General features: G+C 37.1%; 2 protein-coding genes across 4 annotated transcripts in view; one reads left to right on the top strand and one right to left on the bottom strand.

Annotated features, from left to right (window-relative positions):
- Positions 1–4738: 4738 nt before the first annotated feature.
- Positions 4739–12763, top strand: LOC127409659 (WD repeat-containing protein 76-like). The gene is made up of 14 exons (XM_051644387.1): positions 4739–4851; positions 4974–5060; positions 5155–5247; positions 5396–5442; positions 5542–5659; positions 5755–5856; positions 7240–7280; positions 7460–7613; positions 8520–8675; positions 10370–10485; positions 10605–10703; positions 11021–11173; positions 12167–12220; positions 12420–12763. Exons 1-14 carry the CDS (start codon positions 4753–4755, stop codon positions 12679–12681), a joined length of 1581 nt encoding a protein of 526 aa, XP_051500347.1. The 5' UTR covers positions 4739–4752; the 3' UTR covers positions 12682–12763.
- Positions 12764–13987: 1224 nt separating this feature from the next.
- Positions 13988–17082, bottom strand: part of znf710b (zinc finger protein 710b) — a 29258-nt gene continuing 26163 nt past the window's right edge. For all 3 annotated transcript variants that reach the window (XM_051644325.1, XM_051644317.1, XM_051644308.1), the window contains 2 exons: positions 16908–17079; positions 13988–15761 (listed from right to left, as the gene is read on the bottom strand). In XM_051644325.1, the coding sequence (XP_051500285.1) occupies positions 15583–15761; positions 16908–17079 (351 nt within the window). In that variant the 3' untranslated portion in view covers positions 13988–15582. The remainder of the gene's footprint in view (positions 15762–16907; positions 17080–17082) is intronic.

The following is a 17082-nucleotide window of genomic DNA, read 5'->3' on the forward strand; positions in this document are numbered from 1 at the left end:
TTGTGTTTTCTTGTATAAATAAATGACATGCTCATAATTATAAGAGGTTTACTTGTTTTTGCCAGTACTGAAGTTCAAGTCAGTGTAAGTGTAAGCCAGAGGTTTATGAGGTCTTGTGTCTTCTATTAACTATAATTATTTTTTTATAGATCTCATTTTATTATTTTTTTATATATAAAAAAATGCAAAAATATTCATTTTAATTGGAAGTATAGTAGTAGCCTACTATCAAACTGTGCTTGTAGACTGTGGCTTGTAAGAGTAACTCTTAAAGGAATATTCCGGGTTCAATACATGTTAAGCTCAATCTACAGCATTTGTGGCATTAATGTTGATTACCACAAAAAATAATTTCAACTCGTCTGTCCTTTTCTTTAAAAAAAAGCAAAAATCTAGGTTACAATGGAAATTAATGGGGACAATAAAAGTGACCGTGGCTCATTTTTGGAGGGTTTAAACACAGAAATGTGAAGCTTATAATTTTATGAAAGCACTTGCATTAATTCTTCTGTTAAGGCTTGTTTATTATTTGAGCTGTAAAGTTGCTTAAAGTGTCAATTTTACAGTTGTTTTAGGGGTTTATTGTTTGTTGACATTACATTGTCATGGTAACAAAGTTGTAAAATTGGCTATAACTTTACACAGAAAAGGTTTACAAGTGATTTTATCACACTAAAATCATGTTTGTACACATATCCTTTTTGTGGCTATACTTTTGAAACAGTAAGTATTTTAATGTTAAAAAAAATTGGCCCCCATTCACTTCCATTGTAAGAGCCACACTGTAACCTTGATTTTTGCTTTTTTAAAGAAAAGGAGAAATGAGTCTAAATTAATTTTTGTGATAATCAACATTATGCCACAAATGCTGTCGACTGAGCTTAACTTGTATTGTACCCTGAATACCCTTTAAACTATTCATTAGATTGACTAAATTAATAAAGTGATTTTTATATTTAATACCTTGCTATCATAGCAGAGGTGTGTATTGTAGCTTTCAAACCCCTACCTTTTATTTTATTTTATTATAAATGCTGTCTATTTAATTTCGTTAATATAAATAAATCATAGGCTAATTGTTCATCTGTCCAACTTTGCCCGGTGAGGAACTCCTGCAGTTCACTTCAGCGGTTATAGCGCCCCCTGTCTGTGACAGTGCTCTGAGACGTTTATAGGCCAGATTTATTTTAAGTATAATTAATCATTTTTGAGAGAAAACACCACCTCCGGATCCTGGGAGGGACGGACCGGTGCGTCGGTCGTCCTGGTGAATTTAAGAGAAGCAAACCCAAGAAAAGAAACCAAGATTTTATCCCCTAAATGTCTCACATGTAACGCTGGGGGAAAAAACACCAGTAGAGAACAAAAAAGACAGGTAAAAACATCTCTTTTATGGGACTTTTTTTTATTTTTTTATTTTTTTAGCAAAATTGTGTTTGTGAATATATTTATCTCTAGAAAAGTGCATTGTAGCAACTTGAAAGGCCTAATATATAATATACTAAACTATTAAACTATCTATGCTGTCACTCAGTTTTGGATGGCTAGTTTGGGACCAAATGGTTTGTAGACATTGATGAACTTTTATTTCCCATAAATGAAATAAAAATGTTTCCTTCATAAGTTTGCTAACACTAACTTTGGTAACAGGTTTGGATGGTTGAGCTTGACGAACGCTTACTCAAAGCTGCAATTTGTGTAAAAATGGAGGAAATTGAATGAAATTAATTTAACCTCTTCAACCCAAATTTAAAAGTTCACTTTACACACATACAGTGGACTAATTGCCTAAAATTGGTCTCATTTTACAGAAAACCCTCCACATTTCAAGAAACGATTCCAATAATTCATAAATAATAGTCATGTTTAAAATCTTATAAGCTTTTTTTGTTTGTGTGTGTGTGTGTGTGTGTGTGTGTGTGTGTGTGTGTGTGTGTGTGTGTGTGTGTGTGTGTGTGTGTGTGGAAAAACGTTTCATTTTATATAGTTTTCCTAACTTTGCAAGCATTTAATTCATGTTCAGTTAGATCCACAGTCTCTCCCCGCAAACAGTGTCAGTTCATTCCACTAGAGGGCAGGAAGTACTAAAAAGAATATTTTTTCCTCTTGTCACCTTCCATCACAATAAAGGAGAAAGCTATAGCTGCAGGCATTGCTCCAAAAAGGGGTGTGAGCTCCAAATCGCCATTAAAGATATAGGAAGCCCCTAAACTAACCCTTTCCCTAACCTTAACCCTTTTGGAGTTGGCGCAACCCTCTTTCGGAGTAACCCCGCCCATATTTGGAAGTCTCTGTCCTGCAGCTATACCTACTTGCAATATACAGATCTAAAATGTAGGTGGCGCTCTATTACAGTTGAGCACTGACACATGCGCTCGTCCACAGACAACAAGTGACCTCACTGTTTCGTCGAACATCTCGGCTTCTGAGTGGACTTTGTCTTTGATATCTTACAGAGATCATCTTTCATAGTGATTCTTTCGATAAACTGTGGTGTTATGACAACAAAATAAACTACATAGTCAAATTCGACAGTACCATATCTGCAGTTGAAGAGGTTAAGGAATATTCCAGGTTATTCCCAGTACAAATTAAAGGAATAGTTCACCCAAAAATTACAATTCTCTCATCATTTACTTGCCCTCATTCCATCCCAGATGTGTATGACTTTCTCTCTTCTACTGAACACTTCCAACACAAGTGAATGGTGGCCAGAACTTTGAAGGTCCAAAAAGCAGATAAAGGCAGCATAAAAGTACTCCATACGAATCCAGTGTTTAAATCCATATCATCAGAAGCTATATCATAGGTGCAAGTGAGAAACAGATCAATGTTTAAGTTCTTTTTGTACTATATATATATATCCACTTTCACTTTTTTTCTTGTTTTGTAATTAACATTCTTTGTGCATATTGCCACCTACTGGGCAGGGAGGACAATTTATAGTAAAAAAGGAATTAAATATTGATTGTTTCTCAACCACACTTATCATATCACTTCTGAAGATATGGATTTAACCACTGGAGTCGTATGGATTGCTTTTATGCTGCCTTTATGTGCATTTTTGGAGCTTCAAAGTTGTGGTCACCGTTCACTTGCATTGTATGGACCAACAGAGCTGAAATATTCTTCTAAATTCCTCAGTTTGTGGTCAGCAGAATAAAGAAAGTGATTCCCATCTGGGATGGCTTAAAGGTGAGTAAATCATGAGAGAATTATCATTTTTAGGTGAACTGATCCTTTAAAATTTAATTGACAGCATTTGTGGCATAAAGTTGATTACCACAAAAAAAAAAAATAAATCAAGGTTACAGTGAGACACTTACAATATAAGTGAATGGGGCCAATTTTTGGAGGATTTAATGGTAGAAATGTGAAGCTTGTGATTTTATAAAAGCACTTGCATTAATTCTTTTATAACTTGTGTATTATTTGAGCAGTGAAGTCGTTTGAGGGGTTACAGCGTTATGTCTTCATGGAAGCCAAGTTGTAAAATTTGATATAACTTTACACAGAAAATTAATTTTTAAATTTTAGCACACTAAAATCATGTTAACACGCATATTGTTAACGTCTTGCAGTTATACTTTTGAAACAGTGAGTATTTTAACGTTTACTGATTGCCCCCCATTCACTTCCATTGTAAGTGACTCACTTTAACACAATTTTCTTTTTCTTTTTTCTTTTTTTCTTTTTTTAAGGAGGAGCCAGTCTATATAAATTTTTGTGGTAATTAACATTATGCCACAAATGCTGCTGACTGATCTTAACAGTTAAATTCCTTTATTTGTTTTTGTTTTTTATGAATGTTGTGTTCATTCACTGTACGTGCACTGGTTCATAAAAGTGAATGATAATATGGGACTTTGGAAATAATCACCCAAACATGGAGCGTGACGGGAGACCATTAAAACCCTCCCAGAAAATGAATATTCATGATTCACTCATTCAATTTCGAAACAGAAGTGGCGGTAATAGTCACAAAACGGATCAGACGGGGGAATTTGCATAACACCATGACGTTAGATTAAAGTGTATTACATCTCTCTGCTTGCACTGACATTGATGCAGAAATGAGTGATACATGTTTAAAGACGGTGCTTATTTTACTGATGAGTTTGAGGCACCCTCACTATACTTTTCTCAGTTGCACACCTCTTAGAAATACAGCGCGCTCTGATAATCAGTCAGTTTAGTAAGACTACTATATTTAGGGTTGACGTCTGATCCACCGCTATACTAGTAATTGTAGTCTGAGCTGGTGACGTTGTTACACTTTTTTCTAACTTTAGGTCCGTTGTATATATTGGCGTAGCTCTAGTCATGCACATTTGCACGAGTCTTTGTCTCTTCTGATGACTGGACAGTGAAACCTAAAATAGCGAAACTTGTTTAGCCGCCATCACTTATTATTCATCCAGCAATTTTGAAGGAAACGACGCGAGGAGTGAGCGACAGCAAAAACATTAAACGTTAACAAAATATATTAAGCACTGGAACAGGCGGATAAAACAGATTTTAGTCGGCATTTCTATTGTTTACATGGGTTATGGATGACGTACTGACAAAAAGAAACATCTTGTATTTTCAACGTTCAACTCCTGCAGTACTTCAATACAGCGGTTATAGCGCCCCCTGTCTGTGACAGTGCTCTGAGACATTTATACAAGCAGATTCTCAGGAGAAAGGGAATGTTTATTTTTGTGTGTAATGTATCATTTTTAGGAGAGGACACCACCTCAGGTTATTAAGATGGACGAAGTGGTGCGTCGGTCGACCCGAATCAAAGAAAAGCAAAGCCAAGAAAAGACAAACATTTTATCCCCTAAATGTCTGACATTTTGCTGTGAGGTAAAACAAATCCAGAAAAGCAGACAAAAGATGGATAAGGACATCTCTTATGGCACTTTTCAGCCCAAATTGTATTTGTGAACATATATATTGGTATAGTGATTATTATTTATTATGTTTAGAGAAGTGACCCTGAGGAAAAAGACAATGAGGGAAAAGCAAAATCCAAAAATGTGCGTGTTGATGGCCATGATAAGAAATCCCTTCCAGTAAGTACAGACACTGCTGGATCAACTGTACAGACTGAATGTCTGCCTTCCAGCTGGATGGAAGAATTCACTTTTTCTCTGACATCTTAAACAGGGTTATCGTGAGGGTTTGTCTGAGTATGAGCTGGAGCGACTGGAGAATATCAGACAGAACAAGGCCTTCCTCAGTTCCGTTAACCTGCCTCAGGTAAAACTTTGTACATGGCGAGGAAGGCGAATACAGTACCAAGTCATTTTTTGAATATGTCTTTTTTGGTGTCTTTGTCTATTTTTCCACATTAGATTTGTGCTTGACTTTATATCCCTATTAAATTTACAATGCTACCTGTTTGCAGATCTCTGAAGCTCTGAGACCAAAACCTACTCAGAAAGGCCTGAAAAAGTAACTGTTAATAGAATTTTGCCATTCAGTAGCTGTTGAAAACACTGGAAAAACCACCATATGATTGTTTGACTAAATAAAATCAGTTATTTACTTTAGGGAAAAGACGGTTACAGAGATGCTTCCTGTTCGCAAGTCGCTGCGGTTACAGCATAAGGATCGTGAGACACCTCTTGCTATAAAAAGGACTTCCACTATGACTGAAAAGCCTGTCGCTGTAAGTATTTACATATCTGTCAATTTTAGTGACAGTCCACTATCAAATAAAAATGTTTATGGTAACGGTACGTTAACTAAAGTGTCCTTCTTCAGAAAAAAAGAATTTGCAAACCCCCAGGACCAATACCACTGGATCCAGTCGACTTGGATGAACATGTCAAGCTACCTGAAGATTTGTTTAAACTCTGGAACGAGGTCAGTATTTATATTGATTGTGTATACGGAAGAATTTTCCAATATTAATTGGACATATTATGAATATTTATGTGTTATGTAAACGTGTAATGTGTTAGCCCAATTGAAATAACCCAATTAACCCTTTTAGGGGCAGGCACAGAATTTCTTTTAAACATTTCCTTTATTGACATAAATGGGTAACAAAACATCAAACAAAAATTCATGTTGGGTTTGATCATGCAGTCTAGGGCTCAAGCGCCAAATTAGAGGTGTTTTTTCTTAGTGACCACTGCGCATTAAAGGGCTCTAAAATTGAATGTTTTGGTTGGTGCAAAGCATAGTGTGTACATTCATTTTGTATATTAATTTGCATAAAAGTTTTCATTTAATATTTCAGTAGTAAAAGACTTAAAAGTCTTTAAACTTACAGAGCAGAATAGTTTGAAATGCCTTGTGCTCAAATATATCTTTATCAAATAAGCACACAAGAAAGCCAACTGGGCTCATCAGTTCTTTAGTGTTTATACTAATTTCTTGTTTTGATTAAAATATCAACACATGCAAGACCTTATACACTCACTGAGCACTTTATTAGGAACACTATGGTCCTAATAAAGTGCCGGACATGGTCTTCTGCTGTTGTAGCCCATCCGCCTCAAGGTTCAACGTGTTATACAATCTGAGATGCTATTCTGCTTGCTACAATTGTACAGAGTGGTTATCTGAGTTACTGCAGCCTTTCTGTCAGCTCGAACTAGACTGGCCACTCTCTGTTGACCTCTCTCGTTTCCTCAGCAGAACTGCTGCTCACGGGATGGTTTTTTGTTTTTGGCACCATTCTGAGTAAACTCTAGAGACTATTGTGTGTGAAAATCCCAGGTGATCAGCAGTTACAGAAATACTCAAACCAGCCCATCTGGCACCAACAATAATGCCATGGTCGATATCACTGAGATAATTTTTTCCCCATTCTGATGGTTGATGTGAACATTAACTCAAGCTCCTGACCTGTATCTGCATGATTTTATGCATTGCACTGCTGCCACATGACTAGCTGATTAGATAATTGCATGAATAAGAAGGTGTACAGGTGTTCCTAATAAAGTGCTCAGTGAGTGTATACTAAGATTACTAACTTTCACCAAACCTAGAATGTTTACCACCATTTTTGCCGTGTGATTTGTTATTTCCTGTATAGACTAAGTGATTACTGTATGTAACCACCACCTTTTTTTTATTTTACATACATGCATATTGGTTATTGGTAATTAAGGCTTAATCGGAATATGTATGTTAATCAAAAATTTTGTGCATGTAAAAAAAAAATAAAAAGTCAGTGTATACACATCTAAGTATATATAACACCAGTGACTTTGATCTGTATGATTTTATCCTTTATAGAGCCCATTGAATCGAGAGCGAGGAACAACAAATTTAAAATTGTGAGTAATGTCCGTACTTTGCATAAGAGTGATCTATTGAATGTGGCCATTTTAAGAGAGGATTACCCTTGCATGACATTTAGATTAGTTTTAATCTTGTAGTATTAGTTTGAGTTTTTCCTTACATATAGAATGATAATCAGTATATGTAGTAAATGTATTTACAAATTTGTTTTCAGGTACCAAGGAGTGCTTCAGAAGATGTCTTTAGATGACTGTTCTGTGGTAAAAGTTGTGAAACAGCGGATCTTTTCAGCAGCTTTTCACCCGTCCTCTTCCAGCTTGTTCATGGCAGCAGGAAGCAATTTTGGCCACCTGGGATTGTGGAACATGGTAACAGTGAACTGGAGGAGGGGGGGTTGTAAATTTGCCATTGTATGTATGTATATATGGGTAATGAGTATATACATATATGTTAGTTAACCAAATTAAAAGGGATGTGCCTGTGTGATCGACTAGTTGTCTAACATCCTCTGGGGTTAATGATGATAGTAGAGGTGTAGAGAATATATGGGAAATAGAAGTGCAGATATGGAAATATCTTATCTAATCTATTGCTGAAGAGATGCTGATGTTGCACTTTAGCTCTGATGGACCCTTTTCTGGGTCTGGAATGCAGAAGTAAACTATAGCCTGGTAAACTTGTATAGATGAAATTCTTTGCATCCCTATTTGCTTCAACAGCAAAAGAAAAAATCCACAGTTATGTTTACACAACTTTCCAAAAAAGGAAAAAAATAAGATAGCGGTGGGTTATGGCAAATTTACTGTCACTCCCTCAGCAACTGTTCTTTTTTTTAAATGAATGCCAGTGTTATTTAATAGAAAGAATAATGTTTTAAATTTACACAAAATTATTATGAAGTTTAGAGTATATTAAAGTTTACTATGTTTTGGCTATGCTGCTAAACAAGGTGGAAATGCCATCAGTCTGTATAAACGGTCCATTGTATGTAGAGTCACAGAAATTCATGGGCAGTGAGATGCCTGTAAAATTACAAGGCATAGTATTGAGGGTTTTTAGAGGGTGGAATGTGTTGGTGTGTGTATACTTACTAGAAACATTTTTGAGAAAATGGAATAAAGTAAGAGGGTCTGGAAGTTTCCTGTCACTGGGTGAGAGAAAGTAGAGATTGTGAGTAAGAGTTGGAATGTGATAAAGTGATCAGACTAATGACTTTTCAAGACATCGTCAGCTATGCCTATAATAATTTCTGGTGTTAACTGTGCTTCCCTCAGGGTGCTACATGGGGTGATGATGATGTCCTTCTCTTTGAACCCCACTCCAGACCAATTACCTGCATGGCCTTCTCATCTCAATCTTCTAAGCTCATCACTGTCAGCTATGATGGCTCTGCACGCAGCATGGACTTGGAGAAGGCTGTGTTTGATGAGGTGAAAACTGCAGTCCAATTTCAGCCATTTTAAAATCATTGGTTGATTAGAAACATGTTTTATTTTTTTCTAGCTGATGCACTGAGCTAAATCCCTTTTTAGCAAATTATGCTGGGTAGTGCCATTGCCTGTAATGTCATCTAAGTTATACTCGCATTTTGTTAAAGCTGAATAGCCAGAGGGTAACTGGCTCCCCCAACTGAGCCTTGGGCCTTATTCATAAAATGATCTTAAATGTAATTATACAATAATTTCCTAAATGTTCCTACGAACAAATAAAAAAATGTACATAGCACGAAGAATAATCCTAAATGCATCCTACTTTATAAATAAAAATTAATCTTAAAAAATGCTAACGAGAATGAGCGCATGGACTCCACCTACAGAACCCCCACAAATATCCAAATATGGTGAGACAGAATACAATAAAAGCGCATGTTATTCAATAGTTTATTAATTAATTCATTCATATGGAATGTTCTTGCGCGGTTGGCAAGGTTTTCTAAAAAAGTGAGTGCAGCTACCAGTGTCTGCCCACATAATGTGGAATATTCAACAACTTCTCATCAGTTATTCATGTTCATCATCAATAATAAATCCATTCGTTGACCGCGTTTACTGTAAATCCACACCATTCTTCAACCAATGTCCATATTCTTGCTAAACCTTAATTCCAAAAAGAGGTTTCCATGCTCTTTTAAATATAATAAAATATGCATAGTCTAAATGGCAATCGTGTTCTTTATAAACTACATGTGTTCTTTTCTCGCTGTTTTCTTCTGCTCGCTCTTGCCATTGAGATTGTTGCAGTGCTTTTTAAACATCTGTAGGCTATATTGATTTAGCTATGTTTACCTGTAAAATCTCTCCTTCTATCTCGTAGTTAGCTCATAGGTCTCAGAATTATTATGGAAATGTGCAGATAGGGCTAAATAAATATTCTGTTACAGCAGATATCCAAAATAAGTCATTTACGCATAAATAATCTAAATAAAACCACATTTCGACTCATATCGGAATGTTCTTGTCACAAAAAAACATTTGTACGCATGCTTTTCAGTTGACGTATACATAAGAAAATTTTCACATCAGTTTCTGCCTTTATAAATCCCGATTTGTTCCTCTCTTTTGATGTAGGATCAAATCCATTGGAATGAAATTAAGGAAAAAATATGATCGTATGTACGTTTTATAAATGAGGCCCCTGGTTTCTGCCGAGGATTTTTTTTTTCTCCTCAAACTAATATCTTATGGAGCTTGTCGATCCACAAACTAACATCTATTTTTATCCACAAACTAACATCTTATGAAGTTTTTCATTCCTTGCCACATTGGCCTTTGGCTTGCTCACTGGGGGCCTAAAGACAAAACATTTAAATCATGATTTTCAATTACATTTTTCAATGAAACTGCTCAATGAGGACTTTAAGACATTACAGACGCTACAGTATGATTTTCTGTAAAGCTGCTTTGAAACAGTGTTTATTGTGAAAAGTTCTATACATATGAAAATGACTTTTAGATGGGTTTTTGTGTTTACAGTAGTCATATGTAGGCTGTTTATTGTGACATGGGAAGATATTTTATGTATACTCTTTCTGGTGTGAACTCACATTCAAAAGTTTTAATCTTGCTTCTTGCTCCCATTTACAGATGTACAAGTTTTACAAGTTACAACTCTATTTTGTACTCAGGTGTATCGCTCATCCTCTGGCCTGAAAAGTTTTGACTTTTTGTCAAGTGACTGTTCCACTTTACTACTCAGTGACTGGGATGGAGATGTTGCTATTGTTGACCGTAGAACTCCAGGGTGAGAAATGGGCTTTTACCACAACATTTAAACATATATATGGCTTATTTAAGCTTAAAATTATTATTTTTTTTTTTACTGACAACATACAAATAGTAATGCATGATATGTGTTTACAGGGCCTCATATGAGTCACTGTACACCATAGATCCAAAGGCCTTGCGCAGTGTTCATGTCCATCCTGTGAAACAGCAATATTTTGTTGTTGCAGAGAGCAGGTACGCTTCATATTTTAGGAAAGCCTGCCTATTGTGTTTGGTTTTTTAGGTACATTTCTCTGCATTTTTTGGGATGTTTATAGAGCACCTGCCCACTTTTTCAGCTGCATTTACCAAACAAAATTTCTCTTGTGAGGTCCAAACCCCAAATGATTTTTCATTTTCCATGAAACACAAAAGGGATTTTTTAGCAAATGTTCAGGTTGCTCTTTTCCATTCAACAAAAGTAGACAATAATGGGGACTTTCAGTCAACCTCAGAAATGTGCATTTATCTTTGATTACAGCTGGTGATGGAACATATTTCTCCTCTTTTAGTTCAGTGCACATATATGACTTGCGTAGTCTGAAAAGAAGGAACAACCAGGCAGTCTGTCAACTCAACGGTCACTCCCGCAGTATCTCCAGTGCTTTTTTCTCTCCTGTCACAGGCAACAGAGTTCTTACAACCTGCTTGGACAACAAAATCAGGTGCTGAAGTCAAAAGTGCCTCTGTTAAAAGTGCTTATTTTAGTGCCTAATAGATCTACCTCTAATAGTCAAATTCCTACATTCTCTTCGGCAAATGCTCCAGTAGGGGGTGCCAGTGCATCATGACATTACCATAAACATGGTCAATCTGACTGAATCTCATCATGAGCCAAAATAGTACAGATATCTATAGAATGGACAGCAATTGTTACTGTTGCATATGTCTAGCTCTCAACTGGCATAACTTGATCTGGCATACTGATCTCACTGAGGCAAATGCCTGCATAATTTAAGATCTAGATGCCTGGGTAGCTCGGCAAGTAAAGACGCTGACTGCCACACCTGGAGTCGCAAGTTCGATACCAGGGCATACAGAGTGACTCCAGTCAGGCTTCCTAAGCAATCAGTTGGCCCGGTTGCTAGGGTGGGTAGAGTCACGTTGGGTTAACCTTCTCATGGTTGCTATAATGTGGTTCTCACTCAGTGGGGCATGTGGTGAGTTGTGCGTGGATGCCGCGGAGAAAAGCGTGAAGTATCCACATGCGCTAGGTCTCCGTGGTAACGTGCTTAACAAGCCACGCGATAAGATGCGTGGTTTGACAGTCTCAGATGCAGAGGCAACTGAGATTCATCCTCCGGGTTGAGGTGAGTCACTACACCACCACGAGGACCTAGAGTGCATTGGGAATTGGGCATTCTAAATTGGGGAGAACAAGGGGAGAAAATCCACACACACACACACAAAGACTTAGATGCACATTTAGATGCAAACATTTCTCTTAGCTAACCTCAACAAAACAATTGGACACTTTACTCAAAGGCTACATGTAGGAGTTTTACATTTGCACATTTTCCAAAATGTACGCTCTGTATTGTCCACTACTGAAATAGGACCTAAAGAGTTATAAAACATAACAGACACTTAAGTATGAAAGTGCCTCCCAAGAAACCTGTTGCATACATTTTATTTGGCTTTTTGTTATTTCTTTTTAGGGTATTCAACACTTCTCAAATGGTTGACAGAGCTCCTCTGCTAGGCTCAGTTAGGTAAGTTTGGTTATTATGTGTGTTCTTTAAGGGATGTTTAACTCATGCTTCTTTGGCTTGATAGTCTTTATAAATGTCATCATTAGCACAGCCAGTTTTTAAATCAAGACATGATTGTTTGAAGTGTGTTCAGTTAAATCAGTCCTCTTGTAATTGAGACCAAACGTCTCAGTGATGTCTAGCATGTCTTTTTATGCAGGCACGATATGAAGACAGGCCGGTGGTTGTCCAAGCTTAGTGCAGTGTGGGACCCCAAGCAGGAAGACTGTTTTGTGATAGGCAGCATGGCCTGGCCTCGCCAAATTCAGGTGTATCATGAGAGCTGTCATCTCCTTCACTCTTTTCAAAACGAGGAGCACCTGACCACCATGTGCTCCATCACGGCATTCCACCCAAGCAGGAATGCTTTGCTTGGAGGCAATGAAAGTGGGATGCTGCATGTCTTTTCTGACCAACACTAAGACCATTAAGATCAATTTGTTGATTTTTAGTGTTCTGTTAATGTTATGTCCCTTTTTTTCTTTTAACCAATAGTGTTTGTAATATTTTATATGGAATATACTGTTCGTTTTGTTACTGTAACATTAAATGTAATAATATTAAAGAAAAATAGCAATAGTAATATTGTTTCTTTTTTCTATTAAAGGAATAGTTCACCCAGAAATGAAAATTTGCTGATAATTTACTCACCCACAGGCCATCCAAGAGTTTCTTTCTTCATCAAAACAGAATTTAAGATTTTTAGGATTTAATTTCAGGCCTCCTTTAAACAATGCAAGTGAAGGTCCAAAATGCATATTTAGGGTGCATCAAAATAATCCACACGACTCCAGTCAACAAATAAAGTTCTTCTGAACCCAAACAATTGATTATTTTTAGAAACAAAACAATATTTATATATTTTTTTTAACTACAAATGTTCGCTTCTGTACATCTCTGTGATGTGCGCTCATGAGAAGGATGATGTAAGCTCGCTGGTAAGGTCATGCATCAGGTGGAGGAGGCAGGAAGCGCGTTATTGTTTACAATAGAAACTTGTGCCGTTCACAAACCATAATCGTCCAAAACAATTTCAAAACAATATAAATAAAATAAAATTTTATTTCCAAATAATAATAATAATAATAATAAACAATGTAAACAATGACATGCTTCCTGACTCCTCCTCCACGTGACGCGTGACCTTACCAACGAGCTTATGTCATCCCTCTCATGAGCTCACATCACAGAGATGTACGGAAGTGAACATTTGTAGTTATAAAGTATATAAGTATTGTTCTGTTTCTAAAAATAATCAATTGTTTGCGTTCAGAAGAACTTTATTTGTCGACTGGAGTCGTGTGGATTATTTTGATGCACCCTAAATATGCATTTTGGACCTTCAAAAAATGGAGGACATTCACTTGCATTGTTTAGAGGAGGAGGCCTGAAATGAAATCCTAAAAGTCTTAAATTCTGTTTTGATGAAGAAAGAAATTCAGATACATCTTGGATGACCTGAGGGTGAGTAAATTCTAAGCAAATTTTCATTTTTGGGTGAACTATTCCTTTAATGTCAAATGGTACTGTAGCTAAACTTGGACTGTAAAATCATCCTACATCGCACAACAAATGTCGTCAAACTTTTACTTAAGCGTGTCCAGCAATGAGTACTGCTTAATTTCATATCATGCTCAATATTGGATACACACACAAACAAAATGTCTATAGTCCAGTCTTAAAGTCAGTTGAGTGCATTTTATCCATTGAAATGTCTAGTCAAATGCATTTAAACTTCAAAACCAGAGTTTATTAAAGAATCTACAGAATTGGCAAAGTTGCCTAGAGAAACAGCTTTTATGAACGTAATACAGGCTTGTTATCTCCTTGGAGATAAAATTACACCGAAAATCAAACAGTCAGTGATGAAAAAGGCTCATAAGTAAAATATTTTTCAAAGTGCAAAATAAATAGGAAGTCAATACAAAGTAATTCTCCAAATGTTTGAAGAAGTAGTTTAAGATTTTTAGTTCTGGCAACGGTAGTTGTGCTCAGGAATGGGCAGCATATGGTCCTGTACCAGAAAAGAGAGCAGTAGCTTTGGACATGGGGCCCAGGCACACACTTTTTTTTCTTTTTTTTTTTACATACACACACACAAGCCAATTTTACACAGGCAGAAATCCAACCATTTTACTTGACTTTCCTGCTCAAGCAACAACAACAACAAAAATATGGGCCTGTTTTTTTTTTTTTTCTGTGCATTTCTATGAGTAACTGAAAGTGAGGGCAATATACACTGATCAGCCACAACATTAAAACCACCTGCCTAATATTTTGTGTGGGTCCCCCTTGTGCCACCAAAATGGCACCAACAATCATGCCACAGTCCAAATCATTGAGAGAATTTTTTTCCCCACTCTGATTGTTGATGTGAACATTAACTGAAGCTCCTGACCCGTATCTACATGATTTTATGCACTGCACGGCTGCCACACGATTGGCTGATTAGATAATAGCATGGATGATTGTTGATGCCAGACAGGCTGGTTTTAGTATTTCTGTAACTGATGATCTCCTGGGATTTTCACACACAACAGTCTATAGAATTTACTCCGAAAGGTGCCAAAAACAAAAAAAATCCAGTGAGCGGATGTTCGGGGGATGGATATGCCTTATTGATGAGAGAGGTCAACAGAGAATGGCCAGACTGGTTCAAACTGACAAAGTCTTCAGTAACTCAGATAACCGCTCTGTACAATTGTGGTGAGAAAAATAGCATCTCAGAATGGTTGGCAGTGTTTTGGTGGCACGAGGCGGATCTACACAATATTAGGCAGGTTGTTTTAATGTTGTGGCTGATCGGTGTATATTGCTTTCACTTTCAGTTACTCATAGCCTAAAAGTTTGAGTAACTTTGAAATAACTAGTTAATAGACTACTCTGAGGTACCGCACCAATGAAGGCCACAAGGCTGCATGCACCTGCTTATCCAATATTACCAACCAAAATTAAATTGGGAGGACTGTGGAATACTTTGCACAAGATTGCAAGTGTACACATCTGCAATTTAGTATGGTTTCATGACGCTAATGTTTCAGTTATTAAATGTAACCATATAATCCAAAACATACTAACAGTACAGAGTTGAGGTTTGTTAGAACTTAAACGAGTCAACAGCAAACTATAGAAGCAGAGTACCTACTCCATGACATCAACCCCAGGAGGCCAATATGGCCTCCAACTACTTGCTCTTCAGCAACTTCAAAAAGGCGAGCAGTGGTTCTCATGGAGGAACAACTCAATCAACTCATGGTTGAGAAGTGCCAGCTCAGGCCATTTGTTACTTTCCTTATTCAGCTTGTCTTTAATTCAGATAGTGTTTATGCTGAATTGTAGCTTCCCACATCCTTCCCAAAGTTGTAATAGTCAAGCTCCTGGATGGCCACTTCAGAGAGCTTAGTTAGGTTCGGTGCATCGTTATTTTCCATATTCTGTGGTGCTGCGAAATTGAAGTTCTCCTCCTCAAAGTCCGCATGGGACTCCATGTCAGGTGGAGCATCTGTTTAAAAAATAAAAAGCATTACAAAACATGTTTCATATACTTCAATAGACGCTTCTCAAACTTGGAAAAGTCACAAGATAGATAATTACAGTTGTGCTCAAAAGTTTGCATACCCTTGGAGAATTGGTAATATATGTACCATTTTTAAAGAAAACATGAGTGAGCAGGCAAAACACATTTATTTTATTTCTTATGGGATTCATATTCAACTGTAGGTTATAACAGAATGGCACAATCATAAAACAAAATATGGCAACAAAGAAAAAATGAAATGACCCATTCAAAAGTCTGCATACCCTTAGTTATTAATACTGTGTATTGCCCCCTTTAGCATCAATGACAGCGTGCGGTCTTTTGTAATAGTTGTCAATGAGGCCCCAAATTCTTGCAGGTGGTATAGCTGCCCATTCATCTTGGCAAAATGCCTCCAGATCATGCAAAGTCTTTGGTCATCTTGCATGAACCGCACGTTTGAGATCTCCCCAGAGTGGCTCAATAATATTAAGGTCAGGAGACTGTGATGGCCACTCCAGAACCTTCACCTTTTTCTGCTGTAACCACTGGAGGGTCAACTTGGCCTTGTGCTTAGGGTCATTGTCGTGCTGGAAAGTCCAAGAGCGTCCCATGCGCAGCTTTTGTGCAGAAGAATGCAAATTGTCTGCCAGTATTTTCTGATAACATGCTGCATTCATCTTGCCATCAATTTTCACAAGATTCTCCGTGCCTTTAGAGCTCACACACCCTTTTGTCTTTTGACATTTCTTTTCTGCTCCCCATGGCTCAGTATCTAGCCTGCTCAGTGCATCCACGTGAGAGCTAACAAACTCATTGACTATTTATACACAGACACTTATTGCAATTTAAAAAGCCACAGGTGTGGGAAATTAACCTTTAATTGACATTTAAACCTGTGTGTGTCACCTTGTGTGTCTGTAACAAGGCCAAACATTCAAGGGTATGTAAACTTTTGATCAGGGCCATTTGGGTGATTTCTGTTATCATTATGATTTAAAAAGGAGCCAAACAACTATGTGACAATAAACGGCTTCATATGATCACTATCCTTAATAAAAGACAGTTTTTTTAAAAACTGTATATGGATAAGCTGGCATGTTAGATACAAAGCAGTTGCTTTATTCTCACCTTGTCCATCTGGAGAGACATCCATTCCATGTTTAACTTTCATGTGTCTGCTGAGATTTCCCTTCAGATTAAATTTACTGGAGCAATATGCACACTTGAAGGGTTTACTGCCAGCATGGAGATGCATGTGGCCCAGGAGGTTGTACATTCGGTTAAATGACTTTCCACATACCTG

The sequence above is a fragment of the Myxocyprinus asiaticus genome, chromosome 2, assembly GCF_019703515.2.
Source record: "Myxocyprinus asiaticus isolate MX2 ecotype Aquarium Trade chromosome 2, UBuf_Myxa_2, whole genome shotgun sequence".
NCBI classification, from domain to species: Eukaryota; Metazoa; Chordata; class Actinopteri; order Cypriniformes; family Catostomidae; genus Myxocyprinus; species Myxocyprinus asiaticus.

Bases quoted from the DNA above. Each gene is read 5' to 3' on its own strand.
- LOC127409659 (XM_051644387.1), top strand. From the start codon at position 4,753: ATGGACGAAGTGGTGCGTCGGTCGACCCGAATCAAAGAAAAGCAAAGC. The intron at 5,443-5,541 runs GTAACTGTTAAT...TATTTACTTTAG, and splicing joins ACTCAGAAAGGCCTGAAAAA to GGAAAAGACGGTTACAGAGA. The intron at 10,704-11,020 runs GTACGCTTCATA...CTCCTCTTTTAG, and splicing joins TTTGTTGTTGCAGAGAGCAG to TTCAGTGCACATATATGACT.